General features: G+C 39.9%; 1 protein-coding gene across 6 annotated transcripts in view; it reads left to right on the top strand.

The window, feature by feature from the left end:
- BPTF (bromodomain PHD finger transcription factor) overlaps positions 1-26,697 on the top strand; it is an 84,749-nt gene that overhangs the window by 35,680 nt on the left and 22,372 nt on the right. For 2 of the 6 annotated variants that reach the window (XM_034412633.3, XM_034412630.3), the window contains exons 13-25: positions 136-2,455; positions 4,055-4,179; positions 6,968-7,096; positions 7,201-7,351; positions 8,636-8,759; positions 12,326-12,578; positions 14,854-15,015; positions 17,349-17,500; positions 18,039-18,162; positions 18,865-19,085; positions 19,745-19,967; positions 21,700-22,589; positions 24,205-24,287. In XM_034412633.3, the coding sequence (XP_034268524.2) occupies positions 136-2,455; positions 4,055-4,179; positions 6,968-7,096; positions 7,201-7,351; positions 8,636-8,759; positions 12,326-12,578; positions 14,854-15,015; positions 17,349-17,500; positions 18,039-18,162; positions 18,865-19,085; positions 19,745-19,967; positions 21,700-22,589; positions 24,205-24,287 (4,957 nt within the window). The remainder of the gene's footprint in view (positions 1-135; positions 2,456-4,054; positions 4,180-6,967; positions 7,097-7,200; positions 7,352-8,635; positions 8,760-12,325; positions 12,579-14,853; positions 15,016-17,348; positions 17,501-18,038; positions 18,163-18,864; positions 19,086-19,744; positions 19,968-21,699; positions 22,590-24,204; positions 24,288-26,697) is intronic. The other 4 variants (XM_034412635.3, XM_034412634.3, XM_034412631.3 and 1 more) reach the window with 3 other exon arrangements.

The following is a 26,697-nucleotide window of genomic DNA, read 5'->3' as shown; positions in this document are numbered from 1 at the left end:
ATCGTTCCCCACCCCTGTTTTACATAATGATGGGAGTACGTTGTATAATTGGAAGCTGCCCTGGTTGGGGACTTGGGTTTGTCAGTATATGTGTTAATTAATAAAGTGTCCTACTGATTAAACATTTTTTTATAGATGAAAAAGGAATCTGTGAAAATGATAAAGACATCAAGGAAGAACCTATGGAAGTAGATGAAGTAAAAATGGATACTTTCCCCAAATGTGAAGAAACTCCCATCAGTGCAGATTTAATAAACGTTAGTGAAGGTTTTCACTTAAGGACATGTTACAAAAGGAAAGTGAAAACATCAAAATTAGATGGACTACTTGAAAGAAGAGTAAAACAGTTTACACTAGAGGAAAAGCAGCGGTTGGAAAGAATTAAGCTTAAAGCTGCTTCCAATTCCTCAGATTGTAAATCTCTGAGTCCACAAAGGAATACAGATGACCTACCATTAGCTAAGGCAGAAACAGATGAAAAGAGAGCCCATGATTCAGGTACAAAGCAATCTGAAGATCCTGTTAAAGACTGTTTGTCACCTAACAACCTCCACTTCAATAAAACCAGTGAATCAGTCCAATCCTTGTCTTGCTTGAATAGACTTTTAGATGAAGAATCCGATCTCATTTCAGGTCAGTGCTCAGATTCTCAATGTTTGATAGCAGCAAATGCTCATGGAAGTGCTTCTGAACCAGTGGATGCGGAAAAAAATAAAGTGCTGAGTAAGGAGGAGGGTAATTCAACCATGGAACATTCTCAAGCAATAGACAATAAAGAATCAACTAAATGCAGTGTGTTAGGGGACAATGAAAAAAGTTCAGAGGAAATCACAGGGCCTAATTGTGAACATCATATGCAGCCAGAGGGAATTGAACAGAACTGTGAAAAAGAGACTGCATCTTTCATTAAGAAAGGAAATGAAACCTTAAAAACTGAAAAACGGGGCTCTGATTCTGTAGAAGCTTGTAATTTAGAGGATGATCATGCAGCAAATAACACAAATGCGAGTCTACCGAAAAGCAATGAAGATGCATCTGAACCAAAGATTGCATTAAATCCCAAACAAGCCCTGGAAGGCCTAAAATCATTACGTACTGAGCTTATTTCAGAGAAGGCATTTGAAGCCCAGATTCCTAACACGATAGGAGAAAACATCATTGATGAAATTACACACTCTAAAATTGCTGAAACAAATGGTGAAAAGCTACAGCAGGCAAAGTGTGATCCTCCAACTTCCATAAGCAAATGCATTGATCAGATTAAAAGCATTGCTGATAAAAACAACAACAAAAATGGAGAACACGATGTCCAGATGGATGGAGGAAAGTCGGCAACATATCAGATGAATGGAAAAGATGCTGATTTTAAAGACCTACCAAATGAAGAAAGCTTAAAAAGAGAAGCTGAGAGTAACCTTGACTCTAAAGTCAATAATATTAATAAAAACAATCTGCTAGGTAAATCATTTCCCTCTAATGAATCTGTAAAACCATTTATGAATGGAGATATCGCTGTGGAAGAGGTGGATGAGAGAAGACATTCAGACAATGAGTTTTCTGTACGGAGTTCGGTGGATCCCGACTGTGATCCTAGAGGCGGTGTTTTACCTCAGGAGGATACATCTCCGTCTACTCAAGACAGTGGAAGGAAGCCGTGTTCTTCTGAAAGATCTAGTCCGGTTGATGATGCATCCCTCACAGCTGTCCATTCCTGTAACGAGAACAGTATAAGTAGTGAAACAGAAGGCATGGAAATTGAGTCATCGTGTATTAAGAAGGCTGCCCTCTCGCCTGTAATTTCATGCGAAGAATCTAGTTTGAGTAACGACTTTGCTGATCAGAATGGACTGCAGACACACAGAGTTAAAAACATCAATGGAGAGAGTGCAGTGAAAGCGGTTGTGACAGAAGTGACCACCATGTCTACCATTTCTACAGAATCAAAAACCGTTTATAAAGTGTCAGAGCTTTCAGCAGTCAAGGAGGATAAAGAGCATGTGGTGTCATCAGCTGAAAATTGTTCCGTATCCACTGTAACCACCACCACCACCACCACTGTAACAAAGCTTACCGCTCCCACAACCGATGTTATTTCTGTAAAAGAGCATAGTAAAACCGTGGTTACGACGACAGTGACTGATTCCTTGACAACCCCGAGTGGAACATTGGTGACTTCTATGACAGTCAGCAAGGAATATTCCACAAGGGACAAAGTGAAACTAATGAAATTTTCAAGGCCTAAAAAAACTCGTTCTGGAACAGCATTGCCGTCTTATAGAAAGTTTGTTACTAAAAGCAGCAAAAAGAGCATATTTGTTTTACCCAGTGACGACTTGAAGAAACTGGCAAGAAAAGGAGGGATTAGAGAAGTTCCTTGTTTCAACTATACCGCTAAACCTGCTTTGGACATCTGGCCTTACCCATCCCCAAGACCAACTTTTGGTATCACTTGGAGGTACACTGTTATAACAATGTTTAAAAATTATAAATTATAAAATCTCCCACTGAGTGGGAGAAGATTTTGTTGTGCATGTGTTTGTGAATATATTATAATCCAGTATTTTAATTGTCATCACTTAAAAATCTTTAATTGCTTATTATTTTGTCCCTAAGATACTGGACCTGTTCTTAACAGGAGGATAATATTCCTTGTAGGTATATTTAGAAAGAAAGATTTATTAGCTGCTTCTCGATCAGGATATGGAACAGTATTGGGGTAGGGAATCTTGTACCTAATGCAAATATCTGATATGTGGAGTGATGACGAAACAGGAGAATTTGCAGAGGGTATGCACTGTAAAGTTTAAATATGCTGAAAAGTACTCACTGAGACCAAAAACTAGACAGTAGAAATATCCATGAATCCCATTCTTTTTAACTTGAGCCTCTTAAAATGAATGCAGCCTAAAGAACTGAACACTGCAAAAATAGTCTTATTTTAAGATTATCCAAAAGGATGGGTGAAAAACTCTGATCTCCAGTTCTGAGCTATGGTACAGAATTATTCCTATTCCTTTCATGATTAGTCCTGTGGCTGGGGTATAGTGGAATGAGACCGGGGAGGGCTACAGAATTGTTATGGTTAGACAAATGCTTTTTGTAATAAGTTTGCTTTGTGTTATTAAACGGGGTTTTGCTTGATAAACCTCATTTTAACAGCAACCAAGAGCTTGAGAGCTTTCAAAATAATCACAGTTCTAATACATGCCACTAGTATTATTTAGAGCATACCAATTTGAAATCATGAGAAAATAATTTTCAAATTGCCATTGCAAAATAATGCTTTTTTCATAACTTACCTTCTTTGGTCAGCTTATCAAAGCCATGACAAAAACATCTAATACCATATTAATTTGTTTCCAGTAAATATTTAAGACTGTAAAGCTATAATTAGTTGATCCGCCATTCTAGAAATATTCTGTAACTTGGCATTTAAATGAGCAGAATTCAACATGTGATTGCATAGATCTATATACAGCTAGTCTTCAACTTAAAACAACAATTGAGCCCAAAATTTATATTACTAAGTGAGACAATTAAGTGAGTTTCACCCTATTTTACAACCTTTCTTGCCACCGTTGTTAAGGAAATCATTGCAGTTGTTAAGTGAGTAACATGGCTGTAAAATGAATCTGGTTTCCCCATTGACTTTGTTTGTCAAAGGGCACAAAAGGTATCACATGACCCCAGGACGCTGCAGCTATTATAAATATGAGCCAGTTGCTGAGCTTCCAAATTTTGATCATATGACCATGGGGATGCTGCAACGGTCATAAAAGTGAAAAATGGTCATACATCACTTTTTGCAGTGCAAATGTAGCATCAAATGGTCTCTAAAACGAATGGTTGTAAGTCAAAGATTGTCTGTAATCACTGCTAGTACTATGTATGTTTCTATATGTGAAAGTACACTCCATTTTTAACTATGATCCATTTTTAACTATGATGAAAAGAAAACATTAATTTTATCTCAGAAGATCTATGGCATTTAAGCTGTTTCTTTTAGTATATTGAAGGTGGCCAGCCAATGAATTTCTTTTTGGTTTTTTTCCAGGTACCGACTTCAGACTGTAAAATCTTTGGCAGGGGTAAGCCTCATGTTGAGGTTACTCTGGGCATGCCTAAAGTGGGATGACATGGCTGCCAAACCTCCACCAGGAGGAGGAACTACACGGACAGGTAGAGTTGACTTTCAGAAATCTGGATAATTAAAAGAGTTTTTCAAAATGCGTAATATATTATGGGAACTAGAACTCTGAAATCAATTATTATTATGAAATTCTGTTTTGGGTTTATTCCCACCCAGTATGTCACACTTGGATGTATGTGAATGAAACTGAAACTAATTTCAGTCCATGTAACAGGAAACTGGTCACACTACTAAACACAGACTAAAAGAATTTATATAGCAAGAAAATTGGATATTGTTGTTGTTTAAATAGGAAGATATTTATTAAAAAGAAGATACCCAGAAATGCCGACCACTGACGCACTCTAGTATTGCATTATACCTGAATTCTGTTGAACAGAAAATTCAAAGCATGCTGACATTGGTTTGAGAGAAAACCATTCCCTGGTATTAGAAACCAAACTCAAGCATAAAAGACAACACAGTTCATTTAACCATGGGTTTTCTGTGATATCTAAATTGGGGAAACTGGTTAAAATACTTCCTATAAACTAAAACTGTAAACTGGTTTGCACTGTTGGTTTGTAGAGAGCTGCATCTTGTCTGTTGGAATATTATAATACTGGTTTAACAGATTTAAGAGTGGTCTTTGTTGCTGGGCAAACAGAAGGGAAGAATCGCCAAGTTCTTGATACTCATTTCCATAGAACATTGCTTATTAGGACTTTATATCTGAATACAAATATAATCTGTAATTTGACTTTTAGCTGGTCAGGCTCATTTTTATTAAGTCTTTCACTCTTTCAGTATTCCATCAATATTAGGAGTTCAGCATAACATCATTTCCTGGAGATTAGACATGTTATGTCCCTACTGGTTTTCTGTAAGGCCCTAAAGACCTGGTTTTGTGGTGAAGCCTGGGGCCCAGGATATGTGATTGAGCCAGTATCTTGGAACTGAAAGATAACTTTTTGTTAGAGTCAGAAATACCATAAGCATCTTTGTCGATTTCCAGAGTTTCAGTATACACAACCAATTTTAAACAAATCAGTTTAAAAACCGATCCTCAGAATAACTTTTTAAAAAGAAAACAGTGTAAAAAACAGTGCAAAACTAGTTAAAACTCTATTAGTTTTGGTTTTAGTAGAGTTTTAATAATATTTTATTCTGTATAGTTTTTTAATAATTTAATTTTTTTAATAATTTAATTATTTTTTACTTATTTTAACTTGTAAGCTGCCCTCTTGTAGGGGAGATGGGTGGCATAAATATTTAATTAATTAAGCGTAACATGTAGAGACTGCTTGTAAGAGAATACTGCTTAATGTGGATTCATGTCTAATACATTAGACATTTAATTGATAAACCTGCACTACTTAACATTTTCAAGAAGATACTGAGGGAGAATATCATGGAGTTGGGATTGAGTCTTGATCATTGTCAGTGAACTTTTCCAGATCAGAATTTGTTTGGGCATGACAATATTAAAAGGCTTTTCTCTAGTTCTGTGCAGATGTTTTCTTCCCTCCAAATGCAGCAAGCTACTATAGATTCCTTCTGACGCAAATCTCAACTATTTGCTTTACAAAAGTTTTTTAAAGTTGGTTCAAGGGCCATAGAAGGCAGAGTTCTGAATTAGTCAATGAATTACTCATTTTCTGGCCTGGTAGAAAAGACATTTCTGTTTCTCATTCATTTTAATCTTTGGCAGTTAGAAATTGCAGTAGACTTTTCTTTTTTGTCTGTTCTGTTACTCTTTAATTATTATTTTTAAATAATTACTGTGTTTTCCCGAAAATAACACCCTGTCTTATATTTTTTTGAACCCCGAAATAAGCACTTGACCTTATTGTTGGGGAGGTCTTATTATTTTAGGGCGCATGGAGCATGGGGCTCTTCTTGCCGTCTTACCTGATTTCCAGCTCTGGGTTTAAATATTTTCGGGGAGGGTTTATTTTCAGGGGGAGACTTATTTTAATGCATGCATTCAAAAGCCCTATTGGGCTTATTATCAGGGGAAGTCTTAGTTTTGGGAAAACAGGATAATATTATTAAAATTATAGCTATTCTGCATATTATCTTAAAGATGCTCAAAATATGCAACTATTTTCATCAAATAAATGTAAGACTTACAACCACAATTGACCCAAAATTTCTCTTGCTAAGGCATTTATTAAATGATTTGTGTCTCATTTTATGACCCTTTTGCCACAGTTAAGTGATTCACTGTAATTCATTAACGAGTTAACAAATCATTTGGTCGTTAAGTGAATCCGGTTTCCCCCATTGACTTTGCTTGTTGGAAGCCTGCTGGGAAGGTTGCAAATGGTGATCACATGATCCCGGGACAGTACAACTCTCATAAATACATTGCCAAGGGCCCAAATTTTGATCATGTGATCATGGGGATGCTGTAACAGTCGTAAGTGTGAAAAACGGTCATAAATCACTTTTTTCAGTGCTGTTGCAACTTTGATCACTAAACGAATGGTTGTAAATTGCGGACTACACGTAAAATCCAGTAATATTAGTCACATTTCTGTACTTCATTTCACTTTCATTACGAGGTTCACCTAATCAGTAACTTAAGCTTGAAGTTACAAAATTTTAAAGAGCATCCTGATATACTGCACAATTGATTTAAACTTTTTAAAATCAATAATGGAGGTTAAATATGAAGTACTAGTAGAGGGTTTTTTTTGGAGGGAGGGCAGGGTTCTGCATATATGCTAAAACAAACTATATGTACAGTTTTTAAACCAAAACTCCAGAATTTCAGCTAACATTTGTGGTAATGTCTTTTTACATGGGTGAATGAATGTTCAAATATATTTCTAGAAACATCAGAAATGGAAATTACAACAACTGAAATAATCAAACGGAGAGATGTTGGACCATATGGGATTCGATCAGAGTACTGCATACGGAAAATTATTTGTCCTATTGGTGTTCCAGAGGCCCCCAAAGGTAAACATGTGAATAAAATACACCAATAACCTAGCTGGACGAACATGACCTATGTTCATACTGATATTTAACTGAGAATTGATTGATGTCTCCTTTTTTGTCAGAAACGCCAACCCCTCAGAGGAAGGGTCTTAGATCGAGTGCTTTGAGGCCCAAAAGGCCAGAAACACCAAAACAAACAGGACCAGTCATCATTGAAACCTGGGTGGCAGAGGAGGAGTTGGAATTATGGGAGATAAAAGCATTTTCTGAAAGGTAAGGTGATAACTGAAACCTGTTCTAGCTATAATGAGGTAAATATTTGAATGCATTTGAGTTATGCCAGTTGGTTTAACAAAGTGAAACTTCAGAAAAATCACAGAACTGTAAGTGCAGTTCAGGAAATACAAACAGGAAAAAAGTACACTTCACTTGATAACCATTGTTTCTTCATTTCCATGAATGTAATGTTAAAAAAAAATAGCTGTTGAGACTATAAACTGATTCTAGTTAATAAAACTCTACAGTCACTTTTGTTTCCTATTTCTTCATTTCTATTCATTCTTTTGCATAGTTAATTTCTTTTGTATATGCTTTCTTTCCCCAGCTTTGTGGTAATTCTACTCGGGTCCAAAATCTTGTTTAGTTTTTCCAGGTTTTCTTTTTTTAAAACTTGATTGTACTCAAGAAAATAAAATTTTGAAAGGTGGAAACTTGCCAAATTTCAGTATCCCTACCCTTTCATTTATCTCATCATTAGATCAAAATTTGCCTTATTAATGGAATGGACAGCATTATAAATTTAATAAATAAGTAACAATAGCATTTTGTAGCTTTATATCCTATGACTTTCTTTGCCTTCATTTCCTTGTGCTTCTTTTAGGAGTTGCCGGGCTTATTTTAACATAAGGCAATAAAGTCCTTTCATATTTGTCATACAATGAGTTCCATAAGTCCTACCACAATAACAGTATTATCTGGTGCTAATCAGAATTGATGCATTGGGCTACCTTCCCCGTCTCAGTTTGGACACCTTTCTTCCGAGCTAGTTTTAAGCTTTAAACCCCTACTTCACTTACTAAAGATATATCATCCATTGTTTCATCTAGGTAAACTTTGTCATCTGGACATTAAGATAGTTCAACCAATGCAGCAGGCAAATCAGATATTGCAGGCAATGTCTTGAATTAGATTCAGAGGTGGTCAGCAGTTGGTTATAAAGGATATGAATGGAATTCTCCAATTTTCTTGTCATGGGAATGGCATAGGAAGAGCAACCCGGAGCTACATAAGGAAAATGTAATGAGACATTCCCTTTTTTCTCCCAGCAGGAAATTTTCATTAGATCCAAGTTTCCTCTAGATTTGCAGAGGACCAGGTTTAAGGGCATTCATAAAATATTTCAAAAGGAAAAATAATTTATAAGATAAGATCTGTTGACATTTGAAAATTTAAGGAACTTAAGATGCACTGTACTAATAGCTTGGAAATTAGTTCTCTTGATATAAAAATTGTAATTCCTTGATAATACTCGGTATTTTCTATACTTCTCTTTTGCAGGGTGGAGAAGGAAAAGGCCCAGGCAGTTGAACAACAGGCTAAGGTTAGTGAACAGAAGAAGGCAGAGGAGTTCAAGGCTCAAATGGAGGCTCAACTCAAACAGCAACGATTGGCTGCCCAACAGGTGGGGTAGCCTTTTAGAAGTCCCACCTGTAAAAAGTTTTCATTTATGTACAATTAGCAAATTAGCATGGAAGTGTGTCTTCCTTGAACATTTTCTTATGTTCTTATGAGTAAAACTATATGAAACGCCATAGTGGGAATATAAATTGGTACTTCAGATTTTTGACATTTGTTGTACTTGCTTACATTACACTTCATGTGGAAGCTTTTCCACAGGGTTGTATGCCTCTCCAAATTTTTGTTGCAAAGCTATTAAGGTTGATGTTGACAGAATATCTAATTTGGCAGGGTCTGGTGAATGTAACTTTTGGCGTTCTACCAAATATGCAATCAGAAACACTTCCATGTTGGAATGGAAATGGGGTTGTTAGATATATTTATATAACCTTTGATACAGAATTAATCTGCTGTGAATGAAACATGCACCCAAGGCTGACATCTGTCTGGTAATTAACTCTGTCATTTTCCTAAATTTCTTTTTAACAGTTGCTTTTCCTCTTACATGTCATTGGTTCTTTGTGTTATGTCCATTTTGCTTTTCCAAGTGAAACGTTCACCCAAATCAGGCTATGTATTAATATAAAATGAAACAGCACACTTGTTGCTGGATTTTGCATTCATGAACAAAATAAGCAATAATAGCAAAAGCAAAATGGGAGAAAAATGATTAATTAGAACACCCTCTTTTCGTGTGCTTTATTGACAAGGACATAAAAAACCAGTTCTTTTAAACACTCTAGAAAGTGTTCAGTCCTTACATCTCTAGCAGACATGCTATTTCATACCAACTTTTAGTTAAATATTACAGTATAGCAACACAAATTAGAACTATATTCATATTAATAAAAGATTTCAGCTGTCAGAAACCACTCAATAGTATGGATATCCTTGCATACATATACACACAGAAAAATATATATCAGATTTTCAGAAACCTTTATTTACAAAATTGATTCATAATCTTCCTATAACTTGTATGCCACTTAATTCCCTTGGAGAAGAGACTTTAGGAGCCTTCTCTTCCAGATCATACTGGATGGACAGGTGGGCAACCTATCTAGGAATCTTTGCAATAATCTAGGTAGATGATGACAAGGGCAGGACTGAATAGGCACTATGCCTCCTTATTCAAGAACAACCAGAGTTGATGCATCAAATACAATTGTGCAAAAGTCCTGGCTATTATCTACTACTGGGGGGATCCCGAAAACCCCTCAGACTGCAAGTTAACTCTGTCTGGGGTAGCACAACCTCCATTGAGAACTAATTTCTGTATTGTTAGCTTCCTAATACACAGCCACTACATTTTGCTAGGGTGGAGTCTAAAACCGTTTTTTCCTATCCATATCTACGTAGACACCAGGTCACGAGCTTTGCTACTTCTCTTGTCCAGTTGGGATCAGGGCTATTGTTTGTTTATTGATGCAACTTCATCCCATACAGACAGGGATGAGCTATTTCTGCTCCATATCTGGGCCTGAATCCTGTCTGAAAGAGATTCAGAGAACCCATTTCATTTCAGAAGTCACTGCAGCTGTACGCATATTCTCAGAAATGTTCTGTAAAGATCAAGTGATGGCTTCTTTAAGCGGAAGCGTACCATGTTTTTCCTACTGAGAAGGGAATGCCTTTCCCTCCTGGAGGTGTTCACCATTTACTAAACTCTCCCTTCTGTAATCTCGGTGGCAGTTTTCTCTAGCCTAATAGTGAAGGGGTCCGATCCACTAGATTAATAGCACAGAGGATTGTGTTAACTTCTTCCAGATCCATATGTTTATTTAGAAAATTTATATAGCCAACTACTCACTCACAGCGATTCTAGGCGACTTACAAATAGTTGTTGAAGATAAAGTCTCTGTCATCTCAGTTACCTAGAATTGCAGCTTTATCCAAAGTGCCTGCAGTATGCTATAAAATAATATTGCCCAATTAAAATCTTACATAATAACTGCAGGCCCTGTTGTCTTTAAAAAATGTAGTATCAAATAAGAGGATTTTTTTAAAGAATCGGACTTGTGTTACTTAAGAAAAACACCCCTGATTGAATACTTAAAAATTTTATTTTCATCGTCATAATAAAAGACTTCACAGAGTGTTCCAAGTACTGCATATTACAATGGGTTGGATCCAAGCTGCCATGTTGTGGAATCTGGTGAATTGGATGTTCTGTGGAGGAATTCTCTCAAGTAAAAAGTGCCAATTGAGCTGGATGCTGCCAGTCCATGCAAAAGAGGGCCCCAGATATAGACTCTCAAAAGTCATCTGATAGCTTCTCTTTCCTCACACATTCTTTCTTAGAAAGCTACCAAAAAATTGGTGCCAGTGCTTTTTCTTACAAGTGGTGAGTGGGGAATTGGATACAAGAGCTTCGAAGAGAAGCAGGAATTGTATGAAAAGCTTCTCAAATATTGGCCAGGAACTCCCAACTTGAACAACTCTTGACTGCTGCTGAACATTTGCTTTAAAGGTTTGGGGATCCTTTGACAAAAACCACGACTCTATGATCTCAGGCAGGCCAGAATTAATTAACTTACAGAAATATGTATTGCTTTTCATGAATGCCATCCTAAAGCAGTGCTACAAAAATTAGAGTTTCAAAGTGCCAAGTTACAGAAATGCTACCAATCTAAGGAGGAGTTCTAGGGATATTATTTGTATGTCAGTTTCTTAGCTGCTATATTACAATATAGCAGGTTTCATATGCTCAGGACTTCGGTGGATAACAGTTTTTGTATTCTAATAGTAGTTTGAAAATTTGTAATGGCAATGTGTCCATTATAGCTGGCTTTACTTTATAAAATATTTTTTCTCAAATTAGTGGCATGTCCTGAAGAATGATGTGAGTGAGCTTATCTTTTGCACATTTATTACACAGTTGTATTTGCATATTTACATAATTGTCCAGCTGTTTTTGATAACCTTTATTGTCACTTTTTTTGTGTGAACACACTGGTACACATTAAAAAATGAAATTCTAATGCCTACTCTGGAAAGAAAATAAATATACAGCCATACGTGCACGCACACACATTTCTCCATAGTGGTGGAGACAGCAGCCAGGCATGGTAGTACTCGTCTGTTCAGATTGGAGGACTGAGTCTGTCAAAGTTGTTATCTATCCACATCCATATCCATGCACACACACATACATACATCACAGTCCATTTTGAAAACATAGCAGAAAAAAAAGTCTTGAGAGTTAACAATGTTGATAATAGTGCTTGGTTCCAAAAAATATAAATGAAATTAAGCCTTAGTTTTCCTGGTCTATATAAGGGATGGGCAACTTCTAGGCCAGATCTCAAATCTACTTTTTCTTATTCTTGGGACTATGTCTGGTATGATTGCCAAAATAGAAAAATACACCCCCTCCCCTCCAAAAAAACAAAACCCACTACATTTTGCCCACATGCATGATATGATCTTGCTTTTTTTTGTCCCTCTTCCCTGTACATCTCTTAATTACAAATGTTATCCACCTTTGTATTTTGGGATAAGAATTATAATACAGTTGCATGGATGAATGGAAGCTGTTCTTTGTGATATCATGATGTTTAACTCTCTTAGAAGCGTCTGGAACAACAGAAGCAGGTGCCTGTCGTGTGTGGAACTGCTACAGCTACTACAACTAGCAGTGCTGTGACAACAGTCTCCACTCCTCAGAAAGTTGTAGTAGGCCCATTACCACGCTCCATGCCCAGTGGAGCCAAAGTAGTGCTGGCCACCAAAATGGGATCTCCAGCTACAGTAACATTCCAGCAAAACAAGAATTTCCACCAGACTTTTGCTACCTGGGTTAAACAAGGCCAGCCTTCAACAGGTAAATGATTAGTTAAAATATACTCTCCATGGGTTGTCTTAACTTGGCTCTGTAGTAACAAGTTTTTATTTACAATATTGGAGCTTACTTATACCAGGGGTGCCAGCTATGGTTTTTGGAATTACAGGGAGCTACTGAGGGGGCTACACCTAAGAGATAGTTTTACGGAGTTGCTGTTTGCATAACCTGGCATTGCCATCACCTGAACAGTACAGCTCAGAAAGTTCCTTACGGACAGCTTCTCCTGGAGATGTCAGCTGAAAAGCAGAACCATCACGCTAACTGCCTTGAAGACGATTGTGTGACTGGTGCAGGCTGCGTCCTGGGATTATTAAACCTAATTAGACTGTTCTTCCAAAAACAGATTCCGCAATCGTGTATGATGGCAGTGCATTTTGTCAGCATAATATATTTGTATACTGCTTATAAGAGATTATTGCCTTTGTTGGATCAAGCTGAGACTCACTTGTTAAATCAGTCATGTGGTCATTAAGTGAATCAGGCTTCTCCCACTGATTTTGCTTGTCGGAAGCCAACTGGCAAGATTACATGACTCCGGGACAGTGCAATTGTCATAAATGCATGCCAGTTGCCAAGTGCCTGAAGTCACGTGGTCACGGACCTACTGCAACAGTCATAAGTGTGAAAACGGACATAAGTCACTTTTTTTCAGTGCCGTTGTAACTTTGGCCATTAAATGAATGATTGTTGAGGACTACCTGTACACATTCTTAAAAGGAAGGAGATTCTTAGTAGAATTCTGAACTCGGCAAACGTAACTATGAATGCTATCTGTGTGATGGTTTTAATTCAAGGTAGGGATGCTGAGAGTGTTTGTGATCAGCCTAGTAGTTTCTTCCATTAAATTGGGATATAAACCATGGAAACAAATCCTTGGGATATTGAGGATTTTCCCCCTTCTTTTTTGCAACAAGGAAATATATTCTTTGTGCTGGACAACAAACCACAAGGAATGTTGTGTATGCTGATTCTGTGTCGTAAGCCCCACTGACTTCAGTGGGTCCTGTTACAAGGCATCGGGCATCGCATTCTCTCCTCCTTCCAACCTGTGTTAAGGGTGAAAGTCTGTAATGGAGATTCTATAGGGATAGAGAATGGATAGAGACGCCCGCCTTGCAGACTCATCTTCTGCATATGGCAGAGAACAAAAGGAGGGTAGGGATGATGCGCATGTGTCATTCCCTTGAAGTAAGGTGACACTTTCACCTTTTCTCATGCTTTATCTTCCTTTATTACCTCCCTATGTTGCCAAGCTGGCAAACATAGCTAATACCCCTTCCTCCTCCTGTATTCCCCAAATAACCACCCAATTAGATGGGTTGGGCTGAGAGAGAGTGACTGGCCTAAAGTCGCCCAGCCAGCTTTCGTGACTAAACTGGGACTAGAACTCACAGTCTCCTGATTTCTAGTCCAGTACCTTAACCACTACACACATCAAAGTGGCTGTCACCAGTTCAGTTATTTTCTCCTCCTGCAATAGTTGCCTGCTTTCAATTATATCATCATCTTTTAACGACCCCATAATCCCTTTGTGGGATGGAGTCTGGGCAACTGAATGGCGCTGAGTGTTTACTGGCCGGATGCCCTTCCTGTCGTCAATGCAGAGTTTTTTTTCAGCAGATATATTCTCAGTGTGCCCGGAGACAGAAATATCTGCCTCTACCCAGGATCAAACTCACAGCCTCCTGATTGTGAGGCAAGTTCTCCAACTCTAGGCCAGCATATCAATCCCTGCTTTCAATTATATCTTCCTCTGTTATTGAATTCTGGAAAAATACAGGATGACCCTCCATTCGTGGAGAAAATTATTTGAGGGAAAGCTATCTTCTTTTGAGTTCGTAAGTAGCAACTAGCTGTTAATTTATATATCAGTTTTGACTTGCCACAAGGTCTTAGAGCAAGGAGCTTGTTCCAACGACTTCCACACCCCGAAGAATTGGTATTTAAATAAACTTAAAAGTTGTAATAAATATTGAAAATGTTTTTATGCATTACCATATCCATAGTTTTATAAAACTTAGTCTTGCCCTCCAACTCTAATTAAAAAAAGATTCTTTAGCCTTTCTTTAATGAAGGCTGTGTGTTTAAAAGTCCAGGTGAATGCAGAATGATGTCATCTGGGCAGAAGAGTAAAATAGAAATATTGTTGCTATTGATTGATTTATTGATGTGAGTTAAGTGTCAAAAGAAATCTACACATATACATTGGGATTTTTTGTTTGTTTGTTTTTGGCCCCAATTTCTGGTTTATTAGCCACCAGCACGGCTGCTACATCAGCAACCACCATATCTAGCAGTGGTCAGACTTTCCAGATTGCCAGCAGTCCAGTAACCATGGCGGGCAAAGTGATTACAAAGCTGCCTCTTCCTGCAAATAGCAAAATAGTTGCTGTTAATGTGCCAGCTACTCAAGGAGGTAGGAAAATGTCATGAAAAACTAAATTCTTTTTTTTTTTAATTGGGGGTTTCCTAGTAAATTATCTATGACCTTCTTTAGAGAAGGTTACTTGGGATTTGTTCATAATCTCTTCTTTAATTTCTCTGACTGGCATTTGTTCACATTGGCATCTATAAATTCCCATGCAGTTGTCTTTCACAGTCTGAAGTGAGAAACATAGTGTTTAAAATCAGTGCCAGTATCCATGGTAGACATTAAAGGAAGCCAGTAACAGAATAAAGGCCCAAATTGTAATTTTTTTTAATCTGACAAGGGGTTTATTATTACATGTACTACTGGAAAATAATCACGTTCACTATATTTAATTTTTATTATCTTTAAACATGAATGAAATCAAGTTTAACTATTGTCTATTATTTATTTATTTATTTGTTTGTAACATTATTTATTTGTAACATTTATGTCATGTCAAACTCTGCCTCCCCATCACAATTAAAACAGCATCAATAATAAAACAACGTAATACACATATTTCTAATACCATAAAATTTTAAAACCTGGTACTAAAGCAGAACTTCCAAAATACAGTCTCTCGGTTAAATCCTCTCATCCATCTCACCCTGTCCTACCACTTGGGGTTAAGACCAGGTCTTCAATGCTTTTTGGAAAGCTAGGAGGTAGAGGCCTGCTGAACTTCAAGGAGAAGGCAATTCATAGGGCAGGGGTTATGAAAAGGCACACTTCCTGGTCCCACAAGGTGGCAATGTTTAAGGGAAGAGACTAGGAGTGTGCCCACCTTATCTGAATTGGTAGGATGGGTAGTTGCCCTTAGGAAGAGGGCTCCTGCAAGTAACTGCAGAAGTTGTGGGTGCTCCGTCACTGGAGGTTTTTAAGAAGAGATTGGACAGCCACTTGTCTGGAATGGTATAGGGTCACCTGCTTGAGCACAGGGTTGGACTAGAAGACCTCCAAGATCCCTTCCAACTCCATTATTATGTTATTTGTTGTAACTTGACCCTGTGCCATTTAGAGCCTTAACATTGAATTGCATCTGGAAGGAAACTGGAAGCCAGTGCAGTTTGCACAACAGAGGTATTAAAAGGATAAACCTAGAGACATCCATCACTGTGCTACCGCTGCATTCTGGACTAGTTGTGTAGTCTTCAAGGTAGTCAGCTCCATATAAAGGGTGTTTCAGTAATCCAAAGCAGGAAGTGACCAAGACATGGGTGTCAGCTCTCTCAGGAAAATCAGGCAGGAAACACGATTAGGTGAGCTAAATCTACTTTATTGTAAGGCTGCATTAACAGAATCTTGCAAGGAAAAATTCCTACCACCACTTTTAAATGTCTGATCAGTTAAGTCAGGTCCTTCCTGAGTATCTTTTTATGACTGTTAAGTGACTATGGGCTCCTCCCCCATTTGTCTGATTGTTCCCTAGGCAACCTTTCTCCCTCATCCTCATGGTCCATTACAATGAGTGACCTGTCTGTGAGGAAAGGCTCCCAGGCCAGGGAAGGGCACAGTTAGCACAGCAGATGCAAATGACACCACCCCTCCAATGGCTGCCACCTGATCCTCAAGTAGAAGCCATGAGTCTAAGAGATACAAATTGCATAACCAACTCAGTCCGGCGGGCGGGGGGTATGCCACCTCATATAGAGTCAGAGATTAAATGTCATCTGGGCCTAGAGAGCCAAAAACCCAAAAGTCGTTCCGTCTTGCTAGGTTTGAGTCAAAGCTGGTTCCTCCCCATCCAGACTCTTGCAGCCTCCAAGCACTTGATCAGCAGGGATGCTTTGCGAGTTGATACCATTGTAGCATTTCTTGTCCAGCTAGGGGTCGAGATATATAACTGGGTATCATCAGCATACTGATGACACCACACACCACACTGATGACCTCCCTTAGCAGTTTAATATAGATGTTAAAAAAGAGAGATGAGGACCCTGGGGCATCTCAAGTTGCAGGGACCTTCAGTCTCGACCTCTCCTCTTCTGCAACACAGACTAGAACTGGCCACAGAGGTTGTAACACAGTGCCTCCCACTCCCAAACCCCTAAAGCCTGTCCAGAAGGACACTGTGGTTGATGGCATAACCCCCCCCCCAAAAAAAAAAACTATTAAATGTTTGTATTCACTGTATTCAACATTACGAATGCAGGATAGACCTGTTCAGCCAAAATGTTATTTAATTCACAAGTCTAATCTTTGTCATTTGTGATATGATTTTTTTTTAAGTTGGAATATTTTTTTAAAAAAATCATCAGAGTAACATTTTAAACAATATGTGTGTTATCTTGTGACTTGGCAGCGCTTTTAAATTAATAAATACATTGCTCTCCCAATAGGCGTAGTTCAGGTGCAGCAAAAAGTGTTGGGCATCATTCCATCAACTACTGGAGCAAACCAACAAACATTTACTTCATTCCAGCCAAGGACAGCAACTGTAACTATTAGGCCAAATAATACAGGGACTGTTTGTACAACAAGTGCTTCACAAGTAAGTTTCACTCTTTCTTCTATTAGGATAATACAGGACCTGTTTGAGTGACTTTGGGATGATTTTCAGTTTTTATCTTTTAATTAGTACTGTAAATACATTGAAATCCTGTCTTTTTGGTTGCTTCAGTTGACCAGGGGCAATACTGACTGGCAGTTCTGGGTGACATATGATTCAGATGTTACTGTGTCAGGATATCTGGGCTAGATTGCTTTATTCAGATATGAAATGTCCTGAGAATATGTCATTTGCATTTTTTTAATCATAAACTGGCTGTCATTTTGGGAAGAGATGCTGCAGTTACTGCTGCTGTTGAATGAAGCTATATGCAAAAAAACGTGTTAGGGTATGAACAAGAGGAGAGGTTTAAATACAAAAAAAATGTAATTTGATTTTTAAAAAGCTTTCTTGTGGCTTCCGTGAGGAGTATTTTATTTTCATAGCTTTGTTTTTTAAATCTATATAAGTTACTTTTGGCATATCTGCTGTTCTTTGCAGGATAAGAAAAAGTTGAACAGTTTGTTTGTAACTTGTACAGGTAATGCCTGGGACACCTCTTCGGCCTGGAATGACGGTCATAAGAGCACCTCTTCAGCAGTCAGCTCTAGGAAAGACCATCATCCGAACACCTGTAGTAGTACAGCAAGGTGTTATTCCAACCAGTAGGTTATTTTTTTTTAATAATTTCCAGTGTGTGCAGGTTGTGGTTTGTTTCTCCATTTTGAATTTTCTTCTGTATCATTCCCACTTATTCAAACGTGTCCAGGTTGAAGGATTTGTATTTAAATAATTGATAACACTTAAGAGCTTTAGGTTCAATCACTCTTATCAGAACTAAAAGTTAAATGGCCGCTTGCATTTTGAAATACATAGTTCCTTTTTACCATTTGAATCAAACGGGATCAAAACTGATGCTTAGGCTCAGACAAAGAACTCATGCTAGTACAATCTTTGTTCTTTTTTGAATAGTTAACATCAATCACAAAAGGTTATTAAAAGTCTCTACTGTTTCAAAAACATTTGCCTTGCAGCATTGGAAGATCTGTTTGAGATACACAATTCCCAACTCACCTCAGAGCGTCAGAATAAATTGAACATTTCTGTACATTCTGTACTATAAACAATTGCATTCAGTACGTTAAAAAATCATCAGAATATTATTAACTGTGTGACAATATAAACTATTTTCAGCCCTTTGAAGAAACCAGCTCTGATTCTGTTAAACAGTGTACTGTTGATTTTTCTGGTTAATGGATCTTACTATTGAAGAAAAAAATGCTGTTTTTTAAATGATTGGGTGGGTTAATTTTTTAATAAGAGTTACTGGCCAAAGGATTGTAAAATCCTGTGATATGTTAATACAGGCCAAACACAACAAGTGGTCACCCAGATCATCAGAGGTCAGCCTGTGTCAACAGCTGTGTCTAGTCCTACTACAGTTTCTGCCAGCCAAAAGGTGTCAGCAACTGCAGGAATACCTTCACAGCACCTGCAGCCACAAGCCACGCCACCACATCCTCCTCGGCCTCAACAGGGACAGGTGAAGCTTACCATGGCGCAGCTCACACAGCTCACACAAGGACAGGTAACCAGTCATGATTTGAGAGAATGGGACTCCTGTAGTGAGCAAAAGATCACAATAAGTACATCAAAAAAGATACCTTTATCAGGGAGTGCCTCAGGCAGAGAGAACTCAGCATTCAGTGATAGACCACTGAATTTCAGCAGCACGGTTTCAGAATCTCCAGAAGCTGCAAAATGGGGTTTGGGGAATTGTTGTTGCCCAGCTCTTTAGAATGAACCGTGTATTCAGAAAAAAAGACTATAGCTCTTTTCAAGTGGTAAATTTTATTATAAAGTGAAACTACGGAGTGCTTATAAATGTTATCCTCATTTTAGAGATATTTTTCATCATCTTTAGTTTCAATTCTCTGCTTTTTGAATACTGTATGCATTTCTTCAGTGTATTTGGGTGCTTGAAACGTAAGTTGTGAGATGTTATAAAGAGATTCACATCATGATATCAAAGTTTCTCCTTTCGGTTTTAAATTTTCACAGGTTTATGCTATGACTATTGGTAGGAAATTTTCTTCTTTTAGAAAACATCTATATTGCAGACAGTGCAGATTGCAGTGTCCATATTGACTCTTATGGGGTTGCAGTTCAGAACATAAAGCAGCCTTGGCTTTTTTACTGACATTAATAACTTTTACTTTGTCATTTTTTGTCTTATCTTCCTCTTAGGGTGGCAGTCAGGGATTAACTGTAGTAATTCAGGGTCAGGGTCAGACAACTGGGCAATTGCAGTTGATCCCACAAGGTGTGACGGTAATCCCAGGTCCAGGTCAGCAACTGATGCAAGCCGCTATGCCAAATGGTACCATTCAGCGCTTTCTGTTCACCCCATTAGCTACAGTAGCTACAGCAGCCAGCACCACTTCCACAACAGTTTCCACTTCAATATCAGGTATACTTTTTATGCATAACACTTACCCCCAAAAAAGGAAAATTCAGCATTTTGATACAAGCTTTAAAATGTTTAGGGTTTTTTTTCCCCAAGGTGATGATTGGGAGAAAGTTGGATAACAGTTGGGCAGAAGTATAATTAACTTTTGCTGCTGTTGCTGTTTTTGTTTTGGAAGCACTTGGGTGGACTTTGGGTTGCAGTGCTAGATTGCATTCTGGTTGGGGGAGTGAAGGTTTCAGATATGAGTAGAAGAAGAATGGGACGTTGCCCTGTGGAGGAGTGGGAGAAACGATTTGACCACTTTCTAGTGGAAGCGGAATAGGCCTTTGTGTATGCGATCTTGGCTTCATTCAGTGCAGTTCCCCCTGGGTTCAAGAGGTGAGTCTCAGCTCATAGCAGTAAGTTTTGAGGGCCTACCCAAAAGAGTGTGGCACAACTGAATGGGAGATATTGTGTGACATGAAGGCTTGCAGATGAAGCAGACTGGTCTCTTAACAAGCAGATGGCTTGTGGTGTCATGGTGAGAATTGGAGTGGCAGAAGCTTGGTTGGATTCACCTGATCCTTGCAGTTGACCTGCTAAGTGTGTGAGAACCTGGCCGCCCTGAACCTGCTGAGAAGCAGCAGGGGAGGTGACTGTGATGAATGATGTCTGAAGGAGGTTGATAGGTTGCTAAAGATTTTCTGGGGTCTTTAGAGGACAAAAGATAGAGACTGGGAAGGACAACTGACATAGGGCAGATATTATTATCCAAGAAGTGAGAAGCATAGGGAAATATGTTGAGAAACTAAGACCAGGCTGTATATGGTGCAGGAAGAGTTCGTGGTTTTCTTCCTTTCTCCATGGCTGGTTCCAGTTGATGTTAATAACTCTGGAAAAGTCTGATCCAAGGCCCCTGATTTGTGGACTGCCTTAGGATTCAGTGATATCACCTCTCCTGTTTATTAATATGACAGGAACCTTATGATTGTTGATCTGGCCACTTGTTTGTTAGATCCATGTCCCTCGTGGCTGGTTAAAGCCTCTTGGGGGTGGGGTGGTAATACATGGATGAATCTATATGGTGCTAATTTATCCTCAGAGACCAGGAGGTTCTGCCTGCTGTCCTTGAAGATCACTTGCAAGCTGTAACTGATCCAGAATGCAGTGGTGCAAGCAGCTATCGGCACACTTTGATACACCCAACTAATACCCATGCAAACTGTGCTAGTTACCAGTAAGCTCCTGGATGCAATTCAAGGTGTTGGTTATCAGCTATAATGTCATTCATAGCCTAGGGTTTGACTATCTGGGAGACTGCCTGCCTTCACCATTTTTGGCTGTCCAAGTTCAACACAGTAGGCATGTTTCATGTCCTCTCTAAGGTCATCTGATGAAATCTAAAAAGGATCCTTTCCCTCTTGTGGTGCCTGTTTAATCTTTAGACACTTGGCTTCTGTCTCTTCTGGGATAGACTGGTGTTGTGCCGTTTGGTGTGTGGTGTCCCTTGGTTTTTGTACATTGTTTCCACTGTGACTTTATGTCATGTTATTTTCTCTGTTTTTAGGGATTTTAATAGTACACAACCCAGAATGTCTGCTAAGTCGGGAGGTTTTTATAAAACTAAATTATAATTTTTAAAAAACCACAAGGTTCAGGCTTCAGATCACTGGGTATTGGGTAATGAATGCTTTTAGGGCAGAGGAGCTGTTCTTTGCAGCTGTGAAAATGAGTCTTGCTTTTGTCTCTCCAGCTGCAGGAGAACAGAAGCAAACATCTCTTGCACAGACTCAAACACAGCCAACGCCAGCACTTCCACCTGCAGAGCCCAAGCCTGCCCCTACTCCACTCTCAGCTCAGCCTCCAAGCAGTTCAGTTCAGACTGTGATGCCGGCTCAGACCCAGACCGGGCAGGCGTCAGGTCCAGTTGAAACCCACCCCTCCCCTGAAGCTCAGGTTCCACCTTCACTTCCAAGTCCAGCAGTCACCTCTGAAGCACAGCCACCCAGAACACAATCGACCATAACTCCAGCTGTGGCTCAGCCCCCACCCCAGAGCCTTGCACAAGGGCCGCCTTTAGCTCCAGTACAGAACCAAGCCCAGCCAGTTATGCATCTGCAGACCCCACCCAAAGGACAGACGATCCAGCCAACTCAGGTACAGACTGTGGCCCCACAGCAGGTTCAGATCCAACCACATCCATCCGTACAGATCCAGACCCAGCAATCCCAGGTCCCAACTCTGTCACCTGCTTCGACTGTCAACCAAGTCATGGTATCGCCTCCACGCCCTCAGCTGCAGATTCAGCCCCCCCAGACCAAGGTTATTACTGTGCCGCAGCTTCAGCAGCAAGTCCAAGTGTTTTCCCAGCTCCCGTCCCATATGGTGGCCCAGATTCAAGCTCAGCAGAGTGGCCTGCCTCAGCAGATTAAGCTCCAGTTACCAATTCAGATTCAGCAGGCCAGCGCGGTGCAAACCCACCAGATCCAGAACGTAGTAACTGTTCAAGCCAGTGTCCAAGAGCAACTGCAGAGGGTACAGCAGCTCAGAGAGCAACAGCAGAAGAAAAAACAGCACCATATTGAAATAAAACGGGAACACTCCCTTCAGGCTTCTAATCAGAGCGATATTATCCAAAAACAGGTAAAGGGAAAGCAAAACTTTATTTCTCAGTTGGCATATCGCTACATTTACTAGAACCAAAGTGAATCCTTCCTTCACCCCTGAAATTAACTTTTAAAAACGGGAGAATTAGCTTTGATTGACTGAGAATGTTATAAAAGAAACGAATGAGGGTGGTGGGTTTGTTTGGTGTTTTTTTTTTTTTTTTTTTGGGGGGGGGGTTATTCTAAATTTTGCTTCATCTTTGGTTTAAGTATGATAAGGAGAAATCATTGAGCTTTTGAGGATTAAATCCTTGGTGACCTTTTATTTTCTCCTTGTCAAAGTAAGAGATGTTCAATCTAAATCTCTTTAACATAACTTTTTCAAAATATTGAATAATAACAGCAACAGAAAGCTCTCCTCAGTCCTAAATTAAACAGTAGAATTGGAAAAAAAGCTTCAATTAACCAAGAGTGCTCAGAATTCATCTGTGATTAGCCTTTAGAATTTTGGACTTGCAGATTGCAGTAAGAGTCATTTTTCTTACTTTCTTCAACTGTAGAATATTAAGAATATATTTCGAGAAAAAGAATCCTAGGTATGATAAGACTGTTGCCAAATATCTAAAATATTTTCAGTTACAAAATATATCACATAAATGATCTAACTTCTCCTACTTCAGAAGGAAGAATCCTTGCATAGGTTGTTTCCCACCTTTGCTCCAGGAAGCAGGGAACAGTCCATCAAACATCTATGGCAGGGGTGTCCAACGTTGACAACTTTAAGATTCATGGACTTCAATTGCCAGAATTCCCCAGCCAGCATGGAATTCTGGGAATTGAAGTCCATAAGTCTTAAAATTGCCAAAGTTGGATGCCCCAGTCTGTAGTCTTCTGTGGGAGAAATTCTTCTCCCATCTCATCCCAAGCTCTAGGTCTAGGACATCAATGTTACCTTACTTCTGAACCCCTTCCTGTTTTTTCTTCATTTTCTTTGGGATATTCTTGAAATTTGAAAAATCTATGGAAGGAAAGGAATATGACAAGTATCTAATAAGGAGCAGAAATTTTAATGATAATTATCTTACAAGGCATGGTCAATTTCTGATTGTTATATTGGAAAGTAGAGAAAGGACATTTTGGAGGAAGGTAAATAGTGAGAGAGATCTGAAACATTAAACATGATGGTGGACTAGGTCCTAGGTCCAATGTTTCTCCTAAACTCTTAATGCTAGACTGATTTTTTTTCCCGTCTTTAAGATAGTGTTCCTTATAGAAGTCTTCTCATTTCTGTCTATTTAGATTCCTTTCTTTGATAGGTTTTTTTTTTTAATTGTTTCACTTCCCAAGCAAGGATATGTATATGTGAGGGGTATTATACTCCCAGCCTTGGTCCTCCTTTCCCTACGTTTTCTCTGCAGCTGGTATTTCCACCTTTCCTGTTTCTTCCTCCTTTTGGGAACTCTTTAGGTTTGCTTCAGAGGAAGGCAAGTGAATACCTTTTGTCCAAATTGCAATGGCAATTAAGGTGGCAATTAAAGGCCACCTTCAATTTAATCTCTTCGGTGCTTAGATTTTGAGTTACTTGTAGGTTGTAAGAGTTATTTCTTGCTCTCTAACGTTTTCATCTGTTGACTTTTCCCCCCGTCTTCAAGGTGGTAATGAAACACAATGCTGTGATAGAGCACTTAAAACAGAAAAAGACATTAACTCCTGCTGAGCGTGAAGAGAATCAACGGTAAGGCAAATTGTAATTAACCAGGTATTAATTGTAAAGGTCTTCCAGTGTTTCCTGCTGCACTGCAATATGTGATAGTGCAACACCAATTATAATAACTCCCACAATAAGTGGAATCCTCATACACTAAATGGAAATGGAAGGGGCTCTTCTGATACGAGCAGAAACATTCCCTAAAAGAAGAACAATGTGGTTATTATTTGCATTTATTTTTCCCTCCAGCTCTGTATGACTGAAGGACTGACTCTCTCTCACTCAATAACCTTCATATTGCAGACATTCCTCCCTATTATTTGGAGACGTTTTTAGAGTGCAAGCTACTGCCATAGGGAATAGTAACGTTTCCTTCTCATCCTTTTCCATTAAATGTGTTGTCATATGGTTTCAAAGATTGCTTAGCGCATTGTAAGCCGCCCTGAGTCTCCGGAGAAGGGCGGCATATAAATCAAATTAAAAAAACAAAAAAAGATCTAAACCTATATTTTTAAGAGATAAATGAAAAGGAGAAACGTTTTTCCGTGTCTCCCAATGTCAGAATTCTATTCCATAAAGCAGATGTGTTACCCAAAATTAAGCGATACAAGTTCTACTTATTACCTGTCACGACTCCCAACCAGCCACATGATTGTGAGATTGCTAATATAAGAATGCACAGATATAGATGCACGTAAGATGTAAAAAGTGGCACAGGAGATACCACATTTGGACTATCTGGATAGGTGTGCGGGGTCATCACTGAGACCTAGCTTGGCAGCTCTGTAAATGAACTAAGTTATATCTAAGGCTCCTTCTTATCAAAGGCTCCTGGGTACCAAGGCTTATGGGACAGGCTAAGAACTGACAGTTCCTTATGTGTTCTGACCTAAGCTTCCCAAGAGCATGAAGCAGACTCCTTGTCCCGACAAAAAACCCTTTTTATTAAGTTACTGTGAATTCCTCTCATTCACATCCAGCAAAGTCTTCCAAGGGAGAATTTACAGTCACAGACCTTATCTGGCTTGGAGAGCTGCCAGGCCGATATCTTCAAAACTTGGCAAGAAGTCTCTGAGAGTCACGAACCAATTCTCTTCTGCGCATGCGCAAGATGGCGACTTCCCGGTGATCCCGGTGATCCTGGGGGGTCTGGCTCCAGGGGGCCTTTGGAGGGCTGAATTTCGATCGTTGCAGCCCTGGCCCAGCTGGAGGAGTGTCAGGGCTCTCCGTTGAGGGGTCTCCGGCTTCTGAGAGTGTCCTTGAGGCTCGCGGAGACCGTAGGACGGCGAGAGCGGCCCGAAGGAGGAGGGGCGGCAGCAGACTTTCCTTGCGAAGGCAGCAGAGCCAGGATGACGGCGTCAGCGCCGCGGCGGTGGCGGCGATGCAGCACCCTCGCCGGGATCCTTGCCAGCCCAATCCGCCCTGGACATGTACTAGGGGCAGAGGGGGGGGCGAGGTGAGGGCGGGGAGGCTTGCAGCGGCGGCGGCGATGCTGGCGGCGTGGAAATGGCGGCTGCCGGGACAAGGAAGAAGCTGCCACAGTTTGGTGCGTGGGAGTGTTGGAGAGGTTGGCAGTTGCTCGCTTGCTGTGCTGGATCTCCTGGGTGACCGTAGGGCGTTGTTTGGCCCCTTGGTCGTCCCAGAGGCCTCCATGAGGGTTTATGGAGGCTGGGCGAGGCTGGGCGAGGCAAGCAGCATGGTCGCAAGGAAGATCTGGGAGGGGTTGGGGAGAGCTGGACTATGACTGAGGGGTTCTCCCCCTATGGCGTTTGTTGCCTCTGCTCTCCTTTTTCACCCCCATCCCCCTGAATGTGGTGATGCCATGCTGTGTATGCCTGCTGAACAATCATCTCCGGGTCTAGGTGCCATCTTGACCTCCCCGGAGGTAATGACGGTTATGATCTCCGCTGTTTGAGCCTGTCTGGACTATGTGGACTGACCTGATCCCATTCTTCCCCTCCGTTGAATGGAGGTTTACATCTGGGGATTCAAGTCTTGGTGGAGTGGGTCTATAGCTGCTGTCTCAATTCCGGCTTTTTGGACGATCGTGGTTGACCAGCCGCCGTGAGAGGGGGGCTGGGTCACCCTCTGCCGGATCGAAACAGCATTTTACTCCCGCCATTGCCGTGAGAGGGCACTGAGGTCTCACATGCTCCATTGGAACTCTATTGAAGCCTGGCATTTCACTCCTTCTGACTGTGATAACATCAAATTGGCCCCTGGCTATTGGCCATGGACTATCACCTCCCTTTGATGTTTGATATACTCGGTGAATGACCTTCGTGCCCTGCGAGATTCCCCCCTCTCGCAGGTCTGGCCCTCTTCGTTATCGAGGGCCTATCTTGATGACGGGCGTTGGAGCCCCGAGAGATGGCATGCGGCTAAGAAGAGTTTGAGGGGTTTTTTAAGTGGGTTTTTTAGTGGGTTTTTAACAAAA

The sequence above is a fragment of the Pantherophis guttatus genome, chromosome 2 (assembly GCF_059756535.1).
Source record: "Pantherophis guttatus breed Tessera chromosome 2, ASM5975653v1, whole genome shotgun sequence".
NCBI lineage: Eukaryota > Metazoa > Chordata > Lepidosauria > Squamata > Colubridae > Pantherophis > Pantherophis guttatus.
This window is presented reverse-complemented; position numbering and strand designations above follow the sequence as displayed.